The sequence below is a fragment of the Heterocephalus glaber genome, unplaced genomic scaffold, assembly GCF_053883595.1.
Source record: "Heterocephalus glaber isolate CG9 unplaced genomic scaffold, H.glaber_assembly_v1.0 deba00000470, whole genome shotgun sequence".
NCBI lineage: Eukaryota > Metazoa > Chordata > Mammalia > Rodentia > Bathyergidae > Heterocephalus > Heterocephalus glaber.
The window spans coordinates 2,882,408-2,900,877 of NW_028258145.1; the positions used below are offsets into that span (position 1 = coordinate 2,882,408).

General features: G+C 46.0%; 1 protein-coding gene across 2 annotated transcripts; it reads left to right on the top strand.

The window, feature by feature from the left end:
- The first annotated feature begins 35 nt into the window (after positions 1-35).
- Positions 36-18,322, top strand: CUNH2orf92 (chromosome unknown C2orf92 homolog). Of its 2 annotated transcripts, XM_087203319.1 has the most exons (6): positions 49-230; positions 8,029-8,221; positions 10,871-10,972; positions 12,144-12,215; positions 16,518-16,653; positions 17,907-18,322. In XM_087203319.1, the coding sequence occupies exons 2-6, from the start codon at positions 8,131-8,133 to the stop codon at positions 17,974-17,976; spliced, it is 471 nt and encodes a 156-aa protein (XP_087059445.1). In that variant the 5' UTR covers positions 49-230; positions 8,029-8,130; the 3' UTR covers positions 17,977-18,322. The 2 variants fall into 2 exon arrangements, with proteins under 2 accessions (XP_087059449.1, XP_087059445.1); XM_087203323.1 differs by lacking the exons at positions 16,518-16,653; positions 17,907-18,322 and adding an exon at positions 13,564-16,502 and having other exon boundaries at positions 36-230.
- Positions 18,323-18,470: the final 148 nt, after the last annotated feature.

The following is an 18,470-nucleotide window of genomic DNA, read 5'->3' on the forward strand; positions in this document are numbered from 1 at the left end:
AGGCTGCGCGGCGTCGGGGATGATGTCATAGCCCGTTCTTAAAGGGAACGCTGGCAGAAGAGAGTGGAATGGGCAGTTTGTGAGCTCCTGAAATAATGTGTTTGCCACGCCCCAGCATCGCCGACCAAGCTCCTTTGAGAGCTGCTTGTGCTGGAGGAGGCAGGCCCTGGATATTTCCCCCAAAGGATTTCTTAGTTTTGCCTATTTTTGAACTTTATGCAAGTGAAACCGTAAGTATGCATTCATTTGCATCTGGCATTTATACATTCGTGATGTGGATCAGTGTACAGCAATAGGTCATGAGAGAGTTCTGCATGATTAGAAACTAGAGACACAGCGGGGCGTATTGTTAAGTCAAAGCAAAGAAAGAGCCAAAGAGTAGAATGACACATGCACGATTGTCTCAGAAGAGTATTTGAGACATCTTTAGATCTCTTTAATTTGGGGAAAGAACCAAAGGTAAATATGGGTGAATGAAAGATTAAGTTTTTACCATGCAAACTTTTGTATTGAATTGTTTTAAACTTGGGCATGCATATGTATCAGTTAGCTTTCTGTCACTATACTGAAATGCCCTAGGCAATTAACTTCGAGGAAAGGTTTTTGTTCATGGTTCTGGAGGTTCCAGTCTGAGATCAGGTGACTTCATGGCTTTGGACCTCTGACAAGGGCAGCACATGATAAGCCAGGAAGCAAAGACATAGGGATCCCTCAACCCCCTGCAAGGATGCAGCCCTTGACCTAATGACCTAGGACCTCCCTCTGCTGTCTCGTGAGCACCCCCTCTTTTACAGCCCTGGGGGTCCTTTGCTATTCTCAATTTCAGGAAGCTTTGCTTGCATCCACTTTACACAGCCAAAATGGACCAGGGCAGCAGCTGTGGAGCGGCCCACAGGGTGGAAGAACTTCCTTCCCACAGACAGACCCTGAAGAAAGGCAGAGATGATGTGTGGTATCTGATGCAGCTGCCTCTTCTGACCCTAATCTTAGATACCCAGTTGCAGTGACCAACAATTTAAGAAAAAGTAGGGAGCAACCAGACATATGAAATAAATCCTGCCCACCAAATTAACTGTGAAGATGAGATGCGCTGGAGTGCTTCTCTTTGATCCTGTTTGGATTCTCTCTTAAAACCTTTCTTGAAGTCATTCACTCAGGGGCTTAGGGTTAAGGATTGGGGTGAATTGAAGTTAGAAGCTCAGGCTTCATTTGCCACCTTTGAATCAGAATCCTATCATTCTACTTAATCTTTATAGTTCTCACAGATGAAAAAATAGGATCTCCTGGTTATACATTACATTTCCTTCATTAAAATATAATGACATAAGGGGGTCACGGATTTACCTCAGTGGTTCCGCCACCTGCCTTGAAAGTGCAAAGACCCGAGTTCAATCCCTGGTACCAAAAACAACACAAAACAAAACAAAAATATAATGACATATGATAAACTACATGTATAAAAACAGTACAATTTTGCCCATCAACTGGAAACTGGATAAAGAAGATGTGGGTTTTTTTAATAAAATGGAGTACTACTCAGCCATAAAGAACTAGAAACTAGAGACATTTATAGCTAAATGGATGCATATTAAGGCCATCCTCTTAAGTGAAATAAATAGGACACATGTGTAAATACCGAATAGTTTCTCTAGTGTGAGAAACTGAAAGTGTAATTAAGGATACACACAGATGAAATGGCCTAATAACATATTTCTCGGATTGTGTTTCCATTGTGTGTCATATTACTGTATCAAAATTTAAATTAGGGAGAAGTTTGGCTTATGTGGAGTCTGCTAACTAAGTGGAGGTTTTTTCCAGATCATTATTTGTTCAATGTTGGTTTTGGGGACCTTTCTGAAACAAATTACATCCTCTGGCGTCTTGTTGGTGCTTGAGATGCTTTTTTAAGTTATATGGAAAAATGTTTAAGTGCTTTTCAGTTTTGTTTTAGTTGAGTTCTACTGTATTTGAATATTATTGTAGTTTTTTCCCCCTTGCATTGTTCTTCTTTTAAAAAAAAAGTACAATTTGATGAGGTTTTTTTTTTTTTGAGATGAGGTCTCAGTATATTATTCAGATTGGTCTCAAACTCACTATCTTTCTGCCTCAGCCTCTTGAATAGCTGGGATTACCAGAGTATGCCACCATACCTGGCTAATTTTTACTTTTAGTTTAGTTTAGTTTTTGGTACTGAGGGTTGAACCTTTACATTGAGTTATATCCCCAGGCTTTTTAATTTTTATTTTGAGACAGGGTCTCACTAAGCTGCTATACTGCCCAAATTAGGCTTGAATTTGTGATCTCCTGCCTCAGCCTCCCAGAGTGCTGGGATTACAGGTGTGCACTACTATGCTGGCATGCCTGGATAATTTAGTTCTGATGCATGAATACACCCAGGAAACCATTTTCCTAATCGAGATAAAGAAGATATCCAAAAGTTTCACCATGTGTCCTTGTAATCCCCCTTCATGCTCTTCATTTCCAGGCAAGCATTTGTCAGCTTCCTCTACTGTAGTTTAGTTGTCACTTTCTAGACTTGTTGAAGTCATCGGTTGTTTGTTTGTTTGTTTGGGTTTTTTGTTTGTTTGTTTGTTTTGGTACTAGGGATTGAACTCAGGACCTTGTGCTTACAAGGCAGGTGGAGGAACCACTGAGCTAACCCCAGCCCTATGTATGTTAAGGGGCTTCTACAGTGTGTGCTCCTTTTGTTGTTTGGCATCTATCATTCAGTATGGTTATGAGAGTTGCTTCATGTTGTTGGACAACATGTGTATTGGTTAAGATTCTCTAGAGGAATAGAATCCATTAAAAATGTATATATAAAATCATACAGGGAGGTTTCTGAGTGTGGCTCACAGGATCAGAGGTCGGCTGGCCCCACAATGGCCATCTGTGCACTGGAGAGCCAGAGAACCCAGTAGCTGCTCAGTCTAAGAAACTGGAAGCTGCAGAACAAGAGGAACCACGGATGCAGCCCCAGTCCACCATGGCTGTATGCTTGGAGAAGAGACTCCCCAGATAGTCGCTGATGTGTCTGCATCGAGGGTCTAAGGAAGCTGGAATCTGAGGTCCATGGCAGTGACACAGCCGAAACCAGACCTGTTCAAGGAGAATCGAGCTTGCACCCCTGGCTGGCTTTCTCTTTCTTCCATTCTTATTCCAGCTGTGCTCCCACCCTTTTGGAAGTGCCCTCCATTCAGAGTGGGTCCCTCTCAGTGTGATAGCCTAATGTCAGTCATCTCTGACAATAGCACCCCACCACCAGATAAATATAATCGGCTAGTGTCTTTGAATCCAGTCAAGTTGATAAATTGTCTGGGCCTCTTCTCCAGTGAGCTTTGTTAGTTTGTGTCAGACATGGATTTTTTTCTGTTTTATCTAACTTGTTGGATTTATTGGCAAAAACATGCCATAAAGTATCCTGATTTTCCTGTATCTCTGCAGAAATGTCTAGTCTCCTGTTCTTAATATTTGTGTCCTTTCATCTTCTCTGATCAGCCTGACTAAAGATAAATAAGTGCGATCAATATTTTATCGATTTTTCCTCAGAGAATCAGCTTTGATGTCATTGACTTCTTTCCAAGAGCTTTATGTTGTTTTATTTTGTTTTTTTGACAGCATCTCAGTAGATAGCCCAGGCTGGCCTTGAACTTTCGATCTTCTTGCCTCAAACTCCAGAGTGCTAGGATTACAGGCCAAGCCTTCCATTTTTAAAACCTTGTAACATCAAATTTGAGTGTAGAATACGCTACAAAGGGGTATGTACCCTGCAAAGCTGAAAATACTTTCTATCAGGCTCTTTACAGAACATTTGTTGACTCCTGCTTTAGACCTGGGTGACTGCATACAAATAGATTATTTTGAGCCAGGTGTTGTGGCATCCGCCTGTGGTCCCAGTTACTTGGGAAGCTGAGGCAGGATGATCCCTTCAATCTAGGAGTTCAAAGCCAGCTTGGACAACATAGTCAGACCTGGTCTGAAAAATCAACCAAACAAAACAATACTACCACTCCCCACAGACAAACAAATACAAACTAGATGTTTTTCTCTCATGCTGGGTCTCTAACAAATCTTCCTGGAAATGAGAAAAATCAAGCTGAGAAAGCCTGGCAACCAAGTAAAAGTAACTGGTAAATTCCACAAGCAACCGCATGCACATAGGTCACAAAACAGCCTGGGCACTCTTCTTCTGGTGACAGGAGGGGACAGGAAGGAAGGGAAGAGGCAAGTGACCCAGAATTCTATCATGCAATTTTTGGTGTCAGTTTTGCCCTCAAAAGGCACCTGTGAGCAGACAGAAGGGCTCTAGAGCCAGGTTGGAAACATAATTTAGAGGAGCCAGTACAAGATTAAAATGTAGGGGCCAGGAATTTAGCTCAGTGGTTCTTCTGCCTGCCTCGAAAGCACAAGGTCCTGAGTTCAATCCCTGGTACCACAAAAAAAAAAAAAAAAAAAAAGCAAGGAATAAAAAACTAGGGGGAAAAGTACAGTTAAAGATACTAACATACAAAGATATCTTCTTTAAAAATAGATTTTTTTATACTTCAACTTGCTTTATCAGAGTTATATATCCACATAATTAAAGATAAATAACAAGTAATATTTTTAGTTTTTATTAATTTATTTTTGCAATACCAAGGATTGACCCAGTCGCTGGAGTATGGTAGGCAAGTATTCTACCATGATACTATACACCCTGAGGCTTTTTAATGTTTATTTTATTTTGAGACAGGGCCTGGCTAAGTGGCCCAGGCTGGCTTTGAACTTTGATCCTCCTGCTTTAGCCTGAGTAGCTGGCACAATAGGCTAAGTAATGTTTTTCAATGTGGTTATCTCTGAGGTTCCCAGTCTCTGTGAAAGGATATGACTTCAGTCCTGAAGCAAAACTCTCTTCCTGGGTATTGGTCTTTTCTTCAATATGGTGCATCTGTTCATTGTCAGCTCTGTTGAAATAGTTTAATACTTATGAAATAGAATAGGGAAATCATGATCTATGAGTGACATCAATCTCTCAATGAGTTTATGCTGTGTGGTGCTATAGTTTATACCCCATGTCAGTCAGCTTTCAATTACTGTGACAAAATACCTGAGGTAACCAATTTAATAAGAGGAGCCGGGTGTGGTGGTGCACGCCTGTAATCTCAGCACTTAGGAGGCTGAGGCAGGAGGATTGCTAAGAGTTTGAGGCCAGCCTGGACAACATAGTGTGACCCTGTCTCAAAAAACAACAACAAAAAAATTTAATAAGATGATTGGTTTTGTTTTGGCTCACAGTTTCAGAGATTTCAATTAATGATCTTTCCTTGCTTTAGGGCCTGTAATGCCATAGTTCATCACATGTGGCAGAGGAAGCTACTCAGCTCATGATGGCCAGGAAGGGAAAGAGAGGCAGAAAGGAGAGGGGGTCCCAGTATCCCCCCACGACCACACCCCAAGTGACCTCAGTTCCTCCATGAGGCCCCACCTCTTAAAAGTTCCACCACATTCCAGTAGTACCCCAGACTGAGAACCAAATTTTCAACCCCTGGGCCTTTGAGGGATGTTCAGATACAAACTACAGCAATATAAATGCCATTTTATTAGTGTGACATCTTGATCAATCTTAGGATTTTCCTGTGTATGCCAGCTACTTCCATTTCACTTACACTGCTTTGCTTGAGGGTTGGTCACTTGTCTTTTTTTTTTAAAATTAATTAATTTTCAAATTTATGTGAGGGCCCTCGCAAGGGAGTTAAATCCAGAAAAAATGACCAAAGTAGAAAATGTTTTATATCGTCTAGTCAAAAAAATGATAAATTTATGAAGAAATAACATGACAAAGGGGTTTGGGTTGGGGGAAGTAAATTCTGCATTAGTCACTAATAAATACATTTACCTTACCTGTCTACTTGCTGGCTATACCACATTTCTTTTTCTTGCTTGAACATCTTTATAATTTAGTTCTGAGGGTCCCCTATACATTCTCTATTTTTTTTTTTTTGGTACCGGGGATTGAACTCGAGTCCTTGCGCTTGCAAGGCAGGCAGCAGAACCCCTGAGCTAAATCCCTGCCCCCCCCCCATGCATTCTCAACTCTCTCTTGGATAACTTTTTTTGTCCTTTGAATATCCAGAACATGTCTACATAAATTTTGGGGAAAAATTCATTTCATAATTGTAGTATGACTGTAGCTGTCTGAGGCTTAAAGTACCTTGCCCCTGAGACGGCTATGGCAGGCGGCAACATAGCTCCGTTTTGCCTCAGATCACAGCTGAGGCCTCAATGGCTCCCTGAGGCTGTGACCTCACTAGCAAGATTACATCAACTGGTTCTTTGAGAACTGAGTAGTAAAACAAAAGAAAAAGGTTCACCTGGGAAGGGACTAATTCCTGGTCAAATTTAAGTCATTCCACCCACTATTGTTAGAATGCTCTCTGTACAGTCCTCCTCAACAGAAGAACATTGTGACTTAAGATTTTCATCAGTGCCTCATGTACTTTGACCATTGCCCCCTAAGTCACCTGATGCTCCCTCCAATTATTGTGTGTACCCAATAAATAGTGGCTAGCTTGGAGAGTCTTGGTCTTTGCCCACTCTGAGGCACTGACTTCCTGCCCTCCCATATACTTTGAAATTATGCAAGTCTCTATTGTCTTTTTTCTGTTTAGCCCTCGCCATTCCCCTTTCTAGGTAGTCAGAGGATTGATCGCCCTCTGATATTTGAAGACAGCTCAAATATTATATTTTGTAAATGGTCTCAATTCAAAGAAAAGCCATACTGCTATGATCATACTGCTTCTAATGCATATAATCTTTGAAATACAGACAGACCTAGTTTCAACATGCATCTGTCATTTTATGTGATCTTGAGGAAGGTATTACACGTTTTTGTCACTGTTTCCTCATCTATAAAATGGATATAATAAGATCTCCCTCAAAGAACTATTTGGAATGGTTAAAATAAATAATGTACCTCTAAAGTACCTGGTACATAATTGCTCAGCAATCATTATTATCTCTTTTCTCCTCAATCTCAATTCCTCACTCCTTTTGTTTCCTTGAATTCTTTAAAAAAGGATGATATCTGGGGGCCGGGGATTTAGCTCAGTGGTTCTGTCACCTGCCTTGAAAGCTCAAGGTCCAGAGTTCGATCCCGGTACCAAAAAAAAAAAAAACCAAGAAAAAAGATGGTCTCATGTCCATGTCCTTATTCCTAGCATTTGACAATGACTAGCTATTGTAGAATATTCTAGAACTGTGGAATAAATTAATGACTAGCGGACTGAAATAGAAAGTTGAAGCTGTCACTAGGATATCTGCAAAATTTCCCCCTAAATTAGAATTACAGCAAAGAAAGGAGGGACTGAAACTAAGGTCTGAGAACCCAACAATTTCTCAGTGGCGAGTCAACTTTAGTGCCAGGAAGAGGCTTTTTTTCAAAGACACATAAAAGACGGAGAGCCATTACACTGGCAGCAAAATAGTTGTGGATCATGTGTTCAGGGAGCTTAGATTTGAGTACAATGCCTTTTCACAGTATCGAAAACATTTATTATCACATTTAGTGTTTTGGACATTTTTGTCAATATCTCTCAATAGATTAAACTTTGAGATCAGCTTCTCTCTTAACCACGAATACTCAGCAGTGTCTAATACACGGCTAGAGCTCAATAAATGTTTAGGGAATGAATGACAAGGTACAAGGGACAGTGAAACAGTCAGAAGTCCTAGTGGAACTGGAGATGATTCCAACTGAGTCTTCCACAGCGCAGGAAGCAGAGGAACAAATTCCCCCAGAGCAGCATGAACTTTATTCCCAAATACTGGGCTTCTTACCCCATAATATTAAACCAGAGGGAGACAGTGCCACACACCTTAAACCCCTGCACGCAGATACGCGCGGGACATCCCCGGTCACTTGTCTTAAGAGTCTGTTAATGTCCTGCCACCTTCAGCCTGCAGGACATGTAGGAAGGCATCAGAGAGCCAAGGAGAGTGAGTAGAGGCAGCTTCAGGGCCACCAGTATACCCCTCTGCCCCTGTCCACAGATGCAGTGCCCCTCTTCTGCCTGACTGTGACCTCATAGACCATGGATTCCGCAGATTCCTGCAGTTCAAGGCTGGGGCTGACCAGCCAGGTGTGCGCAGGCGATGGCAAAGATGAGCCGAGTTCTGACCCTCTTTGTTCTCTTCCTGGACTATTGGATCTCTGCAGAGGGCTACCCTCACTTCCGAATCCAAGGTACCCTCAAAACAGCTGGAGGAACGAGGGTCTCAGGGGCCTGGGTCAGGCAGGGCTGGCGTCCCCGCCCTCAGGATGGGTGTGGCCTGTTCAGGTGTCCTCACACCATCATCTCTACCTCCCCGAGTTGGGCACTGGGGATGTACTGCTTGGCAAAGGGGAGTAACTTGAAAAGTTTCCCTAACTTGGAAGCTTTCTGAAAATCCAGAGCTCCATGTGAGGATAGGCACACATAGACATTGCAACTTCTTATTATAAAAAAGTTCGAGAAGCCAGGTGTAGTGGCGCATGCCTGTAATTCCAACACTTGGGAGGCTGAGGCAGGAGGATCACTGTGAGTTTGAGGCCAGCCTCAGCTGAATAGTAAATTCAAGGCCAGCCTGAACTGCATAGTGAGATCCTGTCTCAAAACACAAAAACAAAAAGCAAAGTCCCTTCTCATCCATGGTTGCAGTTAAGTCATGGTCAACCACAGTCTGAAAATATTAAATGGAATATGCAGAAACACATACTTTATGAGTTTTAAATTTGTGTGCCCTTCTGAGTAGCAGGATGAAATTTCACGATATGTTAATTGGCTGCCCAGATACAAGTACCAGCAATGTTGAGTACCAAACAAACTCTTTTGGCTGGAAAGGCTGTTGAGTCGCGAGGCAGCTGATCCTGGCAAGCTCTAGATTGCATGTCAGGCACCAAACCAAACGGTGAACACTGGGGGCAAAGGGTTTGCATCAAAATGCGTCAAGTACCAAATTCCACAAGTTTCAAAGCAGCTGAGTCCCGAGGTGCAACTGCATTTCCATCTGTTCTGCCCGGGATGGGATGTGACCCTGTGTCCAGCCTGTCTGCACCATGTCAGCCACTTGTCTGTCAGTCACTGCAGTCATTCTAGGTGTCAGATCACCTGTCACAGTGTCACCGTGTTCATGTGCAAGTCACCCTTTTTCTCTAAATCATGGCCCCCAAGTACAAGACAGTAGTGATGCTGACAATGCAGAGGCCCAGAGAGGAAACAGAAAGGTGAAAGTCCTTGATTTAACAAGGAGAGGAAAGAACCCTGTGCTGAGGATCTATGGGAAGAAGGAAACTTCTGTTTTTTGGTGCTGGGGATGAACCCAGGGCCTCCTGCAGGCTGAGCAGTGCTCTTCCCCAGAGCCACCTCCCCAGCCTGTGATGAAAGATTTAATCACAGCTGAGTTTATTTCCCCCACGGGTTCAAATTCTGTAATTTCCTCTAGCTCAAAGAACATGGAAAAAGGTATGGCTAAAATATTAGGTAAGTAACTTCCTCCTATGAAACTGTTAGGCCAGGCATCCCCAGCCCTGGGGTGTCGGGCCCAGTCCTTGGCCTATTAGGAAGCAGGCAACGCAGCAGTGAGTGGCAGGGAGCAGTTGAAGCTTCTTGGTGTGTGCAGCGCCCTCATCACTGGTGTCTCTGCCTCAGTCAGGTCAGCTGCAGCATTAGATTCTCACAGGAGGTTGCACCCTACCTGAACTGCATTGCGAGGACCCAGAGTGCACTCCAATGAGAACCTAACCCTGATCCTCTAGCTCCACTCCACCCTGGTCCACAGACAAATTATTTTCCACAAAAAAGGTCCCTGGCGGCAAAAATGTTGGCAAGCGTGGCTTTGGGATATATCTGAAGAGTCACACACTTGTCTTGATGGTCTCCCAGGACCCATGTTCCTGCTGCTTTGAAGGGAATGGTAAATGCTTTGCCATGAGGTTAGGATCAGGTCTTCTGTGTCATGGTCCCAAGAAATGAGGCCAGTTAGGAAGATAAACACTTGGAGCCCTGTTCCTCAAAAGGCCGTTGGGTAGCAGAGGCAGGGTACATTTGGGGAGCTCATTGAGACTGTGGAGCTTCCTCCACAATTTCCCTGCTTGAGGCTAAGTTGGACCCACCCCCAGGGCTGTCAGCCTAAACCCAGCATGAGCACCACTGGAGAGGTTGTGAAAAGAGCCATCCCTGGCCTTGAACTCACTGTGTAGCCCCAAACTTGTGGTGATCCTCCTGCCTCGGCCTCTCCAGTGCTGGGATTACAGGTGTGCACCACTGTCCCCAGCTACATCAGCTTCTTAAAAAAGCCTTTTGGGCAACTCCAGACTGAGACCTATTTGTCTATTCCAAGTTTTGAGAAAACTAGCAATGTTTACTAGATGATCTGGGGGTTATTCTAGTAACAGAGATAGTGATGATATTTTTGCCTTCCCATTGGCACCCTGTTAAATGCTTTCAGACACTATTCTATTCAATTTCCAGGAAAGACCTGGGTTAAACAATAGCCTCCCCATCCCCACTGGTGAGGGAAACAAAAATCAAAGAGATGAAGTTAGTTGCTTGAGGTCATGTTTTAGTAAACAGTAAAGTCAGGATTTGAGTATAGGACTCTTTGGCCACAAAATCATCACTCTCATGTGAAAAGCTTTGCGGGAGAGGCAAGCAATGTTACCTGCGCAGGACATCTGGTGCAGTCCCCAGAACTCAGCGATGACCTACCTCACTGCAGTTCCCCTTCCTAAGACCAGGCACACAGAGCAGTGTCCCATGTCCCTGGCTTACTGTGCATGGGCCGCTCAGGTACTCACAGTGCAGGACACAGCAGTCCTACTGGCGCGTTGACACGCCTCTGTCTCCTCCCGCAGATGACAGTCGGCATCAGGCCTCTCCTGAGGACCTGACCGTCGCAGCTTTTGAGAAAGCAAGCATGGCAGCCAGTCCCACTGCCAGGGAAGACCCAGATGAAAGCAAGTATCTGTCTTCACAGCCCAGCTGCATGTGTTTCCTGGCCCGGGGATTGTGGGAGGTGAACCAGGCTGCCGCTTAGCATGCTGGGAACCAGCTGAGTGTGAGATTCTGAGAGAACTGTCTGAAAGGTCCCCTCTAACTGGGCGTCTGTGGTCTGCTGCAGCATGAGTGTCACTGTATTTGGGGATGGTCCCTGCTGCTCAGTGTCAGGCAGGTTCTGCCATCTGAAAGGCATTCAGAGGACAGAAACCTGACTCGCACGTGGGGTTCACCGTCCTTTGTGACACAAACCCTGGAAACACAGAACTTCTCAGCAAACACATTGTGTACTTCCATGTACATGAAGTGGCTGGGGATTTAGCTCAGTGCTGCTGAGCCTGCCTTGCAGGTGCAAGGTCCTGAGTTCAATCCCCGGTACCAAAAACAAAACAAAACACAACACACACACCATGTACATGAAGTGGCTTGAGAGAGCGCATGCACTCGTTATTACCTCAGCCAGTGGAAGGTGAGACAAGACCCCACGTGACATGTCCTGGGCACACCCATGGAAACAACAGAAAGGAAGAACATACTCTTCCCCCAAGCAGCTTCATGTCCCTGAAAAAAGTAGCACTCTGGGAATGAAGACAGGTATTCAATCATAGGTAATAAGGATAGAATTATGTATCAGAAATCTGCCAGCAGTGATAATACTGTAATGGAGGGCAGGGGAATGAGCCCTGCCTTGGTAGTTGGCACATGGATGTCCATTCCAGGTCCCCAGGGTCATTTCTCCCAGCACCTGCCTAGGCTTCTCTGCAGTTGGCAGTCATGTGACTTGTCTCTCCACATCACCTTTCAACACACATTTCTTAGCTGGGTGTGTTGGTGCCCGCTGTCATCCCGGCACCCTGGAGGCCAAGGCAGGAGAATTGGTGCAAGTTCAAGGCCAGTCTGGGCTAGCTAGTGAGTTCAAGGCCAGCTTGAACTACAGAGTGAGACCCTGTCTCAAGAAGCCAAAACCAATGAACTGAACCAAACACACACACACACACATTTCTTCATACAAGTCAGGTTCTATATTAGCATTTCAATTAAAAATTTAAAATAAAAATTTACAATAAAAGATGCTTCTAAGTGTGCACTGAAGAAAATCTTCTCTCTCTTTTTTCATGTATTTCATTCAAGGAGCCAATGTGTCCTGGAATTCTTCGGAACCAGACTCTTCTCTTGACAGTGTGGACAAACTTCCGGATGATGGTAAATGCAAATGATACAGTTGACGATGAGGCTGGTACCTGAGGCCTTTCTCCTGAGCTCACAGTTAAGTGTGAGGCTGAGCCAAGGCTCCAGCAGAGGGAGCTCAGGCTCCGTGGAGGAGACTCGGCGGAAGAGTGGGGGCTTTACTGGGAATTAGCACAAGCTCCTAGGCCCTGTCAGGGTGGGGCTTCCGGGACACGTGGAGGATCTGCTTCAGCACAATGTGCAGCGTGGCACAGCAGACCAGACTGTGCTCTCTGAAGGCAGGTGGATGCCAAGGAGGAGCAGAAAGAGCTGGCAGCAGCTGGTGCTTCCCAAAGCACCAGCGGGGCAGGGCCTGTTGCAGCTGAGGGGAATGTTCTCTTGGTCCTCCTGAGCAGCAAGGGAGTGTTGTGTGACCAAGGGTGCATCCTGCTGATCTGCTAACAGAGAGGCCGACTGACCCTAAAGACAGGATGGCAGGGCTGGGTGGGCAGCTTGGCAGTACAGTGCTTGCCAAGCATGCGGGAGGCCCTGGCTTCCATCCCCAGCCCGGCAGACAAACCAAACCAAAACAAGGCTAGCAAGTAGAATTCCATCAGGCAGCTCTTCCTTTGAAAAATTAAGAAGGGAGAAAATAGAGGCCAAGTATGTTGTTGTCCAGGCTGGCAAATACGTGGTTTTTCCTGGGCCCAAGGGTATGAATGGGCACAGCGTCCCCACGCCCACCCATGGGTAGAGGCTGTGGGATAGGAGAGCCAGTTTCTGTTCTGGAACCCACCACGAGTCTCTAAAAGTGGAGCCCAGGGATCGGCACATTTTTACACATTCCTCACCTTCACTGATCTTCAGGGATTTATGATTGAGTATTCTTTCAACCCATATTGCTAATATGCCCAATTAGTTTTCTGTAAATTTCATGACAGTCATCAGTGAAACACAGCTGCTGTCTCTTAGCACCTAGGCCAAGGAGGAGGCGAGGCCTTGTGCCAGCTGCCGAATGAGTGAGGCTGATCTTCTGTGCTGGTCGCCTTTCATGATCAGTTTCCCCAAGGTCTAGCTGCTGATCTCTCCTATCCTTCCCACAGACCCTGTGGGAAGCTGGGGAGCTAAATGAAGCCTTTTTGTCCTCCAAGAGCTCCCAGCTGAGAAGAGAGTCAGTCTAGTCAATTAAGAACTATAGGATAGCAATGTACTACAATGGAGGGCATTTTCAAAGGGCTCAGGTCATATCTGCATGGAGCTTTGGGAGAACAGAGTGGCACTCTGGAACCATGAAGGGGCAGGGGCCTGGTGGGAGGTCTTTGGGTCATTGGGGGGTGTCCCTTGAAGAGGATCATGTGACCCCAGCCTCTCCTTCTGCTCCCAGACATGAAGCCAGCAGTTGCTCTGCCTCACCCACCCACCATAATGAGCCACTTTGTCATGGTCCCAAGACAACAAGACCAGTTAATCTTTGGCTGGAACATCCAAAACCATGAGCCACGATAAAGAGCCTCCTGGATAAGTTTTTCTTTCTCCTTTTCTTTCTTTTTTTGCAATGCTGGAGGTGGAACCCAGGGCTCCACATAGGCTAGGTAAGCACTCTACAACTGAGCTATACCCTTAGCCCAAGAGTTTCTTTGTGTAGAGAAGATTTATCAAACCCATCCCAAACTGCTCCTCCAGCTCACAGAGTTCTCCCATCAGGAGCTGGGGGACTCCAGCCTGGCTCAGACCCGTCTGGGGTATGAGATTTTTCTTATTCTCTTCTTTCCCTTCCCCCCATTTTTGAGACAGGGTCTCGCTATGTAGTTCAAGATGGCCTTGAACTCACTATGTAGCCCAGGCTGGCCTCAAACTTGTGGTGATCCTCCTGCCTCAGCCTCCTGAGTGCTGGGATTACAGGCATGCACCACCACACCTCTGCCGAGGACTACTCTCTTGGCCTTGCCCTTCTCCAAGCCAAACTCACCCAGGCCCTTTGCCAGATCTTAGAGAAGTCAAAGGTGGCCAAGGGCAGAGCTAGGATGCAAATATTTCTCATGTTCAACCCTATCTTCTTTCTATAAACCATTCTGCAGCCCTTCTACTGATAACTAATTCAGTGTGTTTAATTTCTGTTTTGTCCTTGCCATTTGAGAAACATTTTGTATGATACACTGGGTTTAGAAATCATTTTGACAAACACTGTGCCATCTGTGAGGCGGGTCCTATTATCTCTGAGAGGCTCTGGAGCTAGCTGGAAGTCCCCGTAGGGTCCTCTGAGTGCAGTCCCTGAGCGGTGGCAGTGGTGTCTCTCTGGTTTGTGAGACAAGTGCATTCTCAGCCCATCCCAGACCCACTGAGTCCAAAACTCAGGAGTGAGCCCAGCTCTCTGTGCTTTAACAAGCCCTCCCCGTGCTTCCAGTGCCCACCCCACTTCGGGGACCATGGCCTCTGTCCTGGTTGAGTTACCCAGGAAGGTGTTAGGTTAGAGAAAGAAACCCAAAACCCAAATACTGATGTCTGTAGTCTGTTTAGACTCTTCTTAAAAATCCTCCCTATCTCCTCATTTCCACTGTGGAAGAAGCTACCTCATCTGAAACGGAATGAAGCGCAGGGCAGTGGTTGGTTGTATATGAGCATGTGTGTGTGTGTGTGTGTGTGTGTGTGTGTGTGCACGCGCGCGTGCCAGCTTTCCTTTGCAATGACAAAATACTTGAGTGAATCAGCTCACAAAAGGAAAGGTTTATTGTGGCTCACAGTTTGGAGGTTCCAGCCCATGATCAGCTGGCTCTGTTGTCTTGGGACCGTGACAAAGTGGCTCATCTTGGTGGGAGTGTACAACACAACGGCTGCTGGCCTCTAGCTGAGAGGCTGGGGTCCCATGATCCTCTTTGAGGCCCACCCCAATGACCCAAATATCTCCCACCAGGCCCTGTGCATTAAAGGTTCCGGAACCTCCCAATGGCACCACCTCAGCTACCAGGACTTTACCACATCAGCCTTTGGGGAATAGCCCAGATTCACATTCTAACATTATGTCATCTTTTGTCTTTCGTATACCTCATTTTAGACAAAAAGAGGAATAGATACTTTTCCCTGATACACAAGGCTGTGACTGCAGCACCACTTCCAGAAGCTGCCAGTCTAGGTAATCACCCAGACAGCACGAGGGCAGGAGGGTGCTCAGCAGCAGAGGACTTGGGTGTGGCCTTGGCCTTTCATGCTACTTTGTCTGAATAGATGTCAGCACACCTTTAACTCAGCTGCAAGAGTATGTGGTCTACAATTCAAACTCTAGGCGTGTGACCACTGCACACGCTTTTGTGTTGTTTCTACATGGCCAGGGTCATTCAAAACATGTGCATTTCTGGGCATGGTGGTGCATTCCTGTGATCCCAGCACTTGGGAGGCTGAGGCGGAGGATCACTGTGAGTTAGAGACCAGCTTGGGCTACATAGTGAGTTAAAGGCCATCCTGAATTACATAGCAAGACCATGTCTCAAAAAAAAAAAAAAAAATCAAAAACCAAAAAACCTAAAGCAAACAAACAAACAAAATATAAGCATCACTTTCCAAGCCCCTACCACTGCTAGACACAGATACTCTCTGATAAGCAGGAAGGGACTGAATGCCAAAGGTAACCCTAGTCCCTGATGTGTCTGGCATTTTTCTTGTTGTTCAATTGCCTGAGCTCAGGCCTGCTTGGTACCATGCCCAATACAGCTCCTCCACACTGCCCAAATTATGTCCACTTGTCACTTCCTGGCTCTTAGAGATCAAATATTGAATTATCCTGACTGGACCCTTCAAGCGCTTCTCTGCTGCCTCTTCAGGTCTCAAGGTGAAGGTTTGGGAGTGTTCAGTTTTCCCCATGGCCCACAAAGACCCTGGTCAGCACTCTCCTCCTGTACCCTGGCTTCCGGTGCATGGCATCTCTCCACCCTGGCCTGTCTCATGCTTGTCATTGTACCTCCATGCCCTTTCCCAGATTCCTGCTTTTTTGGCCGTATTACAAATGGAGTTTCAAAAGCCTCAAGGTCCTAGTGATCAAACTCAGGACCTTACACTTGTGAGGCAGGCATGGTGCCACTGAGCTAAATCCCCAGCCCTGGGATCTCCTTTCTTTGAGATCTAGCTAAGGCTGCCTCTACGCCCAAGCCCATCTCCATAGCCTCCAGAACCTCCCTGATGAAATTCCTGTGCATCTGTAGAGGGGTGTCAGAGCTCAGGACCGTCTCTGGGATCCTGTGACTCTTCCAGCTTATTTTTTTTTTCTTTCCGGTGCTGGGGATGGAACCCAGGCTGGAGAATGAGGTCACCTCTCTCTGTCTCCTCTGCCTGTGTCTTCTCCTTTAGATCTGCGTTGTGAGCAGCTTCTGTACTTCCTGCAGAAGAACATCATCTTGGTTGCCTTCACGGTGGTGGGGATCTTTGGGGCCATAGTGCTGTTGGTGTTCGCGCTGACTTCTTGCATGAAGAGGAGCCAGCCATTGTGAGTTCCTTCCCAGAACTCCTGGTGTTTGAACTGGTGTTGCCCCAACAGCTTCTGGCAGGCCCCAGGTTTAGGGGAAGGGTAGGGGTCCCTAATCCCAGGATGCCCCAAGAGGACACAGGACTCAAGGAGATCAGGTTTTAGGCACTGATGCACAGCCAGATTTTGGCATCCCTAGCATGGGATGTGCCGGTCTCTCCAGGCCAGACCTGCCTGTACTGAGGGTACTGAAAGAGGAGTGGGGAGAGCCTAGGAGGACAGATTGGAACCTAGGAATAAGGATGCAGAAAGGAAAGGCAAAGTCTCCCTCCCTCTTGTCCAGCTGTGCTGGTGGAAAGGATATTGAATGACAGCTCTCATGGTTACTAAATGGGTGTTACCCAGGCCCTTCCGAGAACTCTAAGCCAAAGGTTAGTGCCTGGCACAGAGGCCAGGCTTTACCAGTGGTCACTTTGGCTGTGCCCTTGGTTATCCTCCTAGATGATGTGGTACAAAGACAGCACTCTATGGGCAGGCTCCAGGAGGCTAACAGTGCATAAGATCATGCACTGCTTTCAAAATTAGGAGCCTCCTAGGCCTCCCTGGAGACAGAGGGATGTGCAGCTCCCTCAGGCCCCAAGGTTTTGTCTGACACTATGTTAGATGCTCAGCTTGTTCCCAGGGAGAAGGGGGAGAGTGGGCTTTCTTTTTTTTTTTTTTTTGGTACCAGGGATGGAACTCTGGACCTTGTGCTTGCTAGGCAGGCAGTGGAACCACTGAGCTAAATCCCTGGCAGAGTGGTTTTTCTTAAATGACAAAGGCCCCAGAGTCAGGCTGGCCACCACCACCTCCCATGCAGCTTCCACTTTGGACAGCAGTGGGTCCCTGGAAGCAAAGAGGGAGCCTGGCCTGTGGGACAAGTTAGAGATGTAGGATTTAAGAGCTCCCAAAGAGCTCAATCCACCTCACAATTCTGGTCAGGGCTTGTCCTCCTGACCTGAATTTTCCTTCCATGCTTCTGAGGTGGCAAAAGAAGCGATTGGGATGGTGGCTCCAACCCAGAGTCGAATCAGAGCAGTGGATGGACAAAGTGGGAAGGGAGGGGTTTACCGCAGGCCCTGTGCTTCCCAGAGGTGGAAGGGATTTCACACATGACAGACCTTTCTGATGGGAGGTAGGACCTAGATCCCCCGAAACACCAGCCTGTATCCCAGCAGATAGTGGGAATCCCCATCTCCTTAGTGAGCAGTTTCGTTTTTGTTGTTTTGTTCTAGGCATCCTCCAGCGAACACGAGTTACACTATTTTTATATTGGATGAAAAGAGTTGGGGGCGAAAGGCTTAGGAAAGTGTAAAAAAATTGTAGAAAAACACAAACAGTTGAAGTACAATTCCTGTGTGGGCCACCCAAACCAGGATCTGAGACAACGATTCAAGGATATTCTCCATCCAGACATCATGGAGAGGCTACTGAGTCTTTGGCTGTGAGGTGTATTTATCTTCTCTTCCCATTCTTTTTTTTTTTTTTTTCTCTTCCCATTCTTTAATGGAACAAGAAAGAATGCTTTAGCATCTATGTCTGTGGTGACATGGCACTAATGATCAGTGTAAGAGACTTAGGACAATTATTTAAAGACAAACCTGACCAACGATAATGGATTTATTTATTTAATAAAGCACTGATTTATGTATTTCTTTAGTTATGGATTGCAGATGCTAATTGAATACCTGATATGTATTGTAGCTAATATTGTAAGACTGAGGGCCTTACCAAACACTCCGAGGAGCTGACTATAGTGAAGCACACCCAGGAATCCCAGTGGTGCCTTCAGAATGTAA

What these genes read in the sequence shown, in the direction of transcription:
- CUNH2orf92 (XM_087203319.1), top strand. Translation starts at nt 8,131, where the DNA reads ATGGCAAAGATGAGCCGAGTTCTGACCCTCTTTGTTCTCTTCCTGGAC. An exon ending in CCCTCACTTCCGAATCCAAG is followed by an intron (nt 8,222 to 10,870) that starts GTACCCTCAAAA and finishes CTCCTCCCGCAG; the next exon opens with ATGACAGTCGGCATCAGGCC. An exon ending in GGACAAACTTCCGGATGATG is followed by an intron (nt 12,216 to 16,517) that starts GTAAATGCAAAT and finishes CTTCTCCTTTAG; the next exon opens with ATCTGCGTTGTGAGCAGCTT.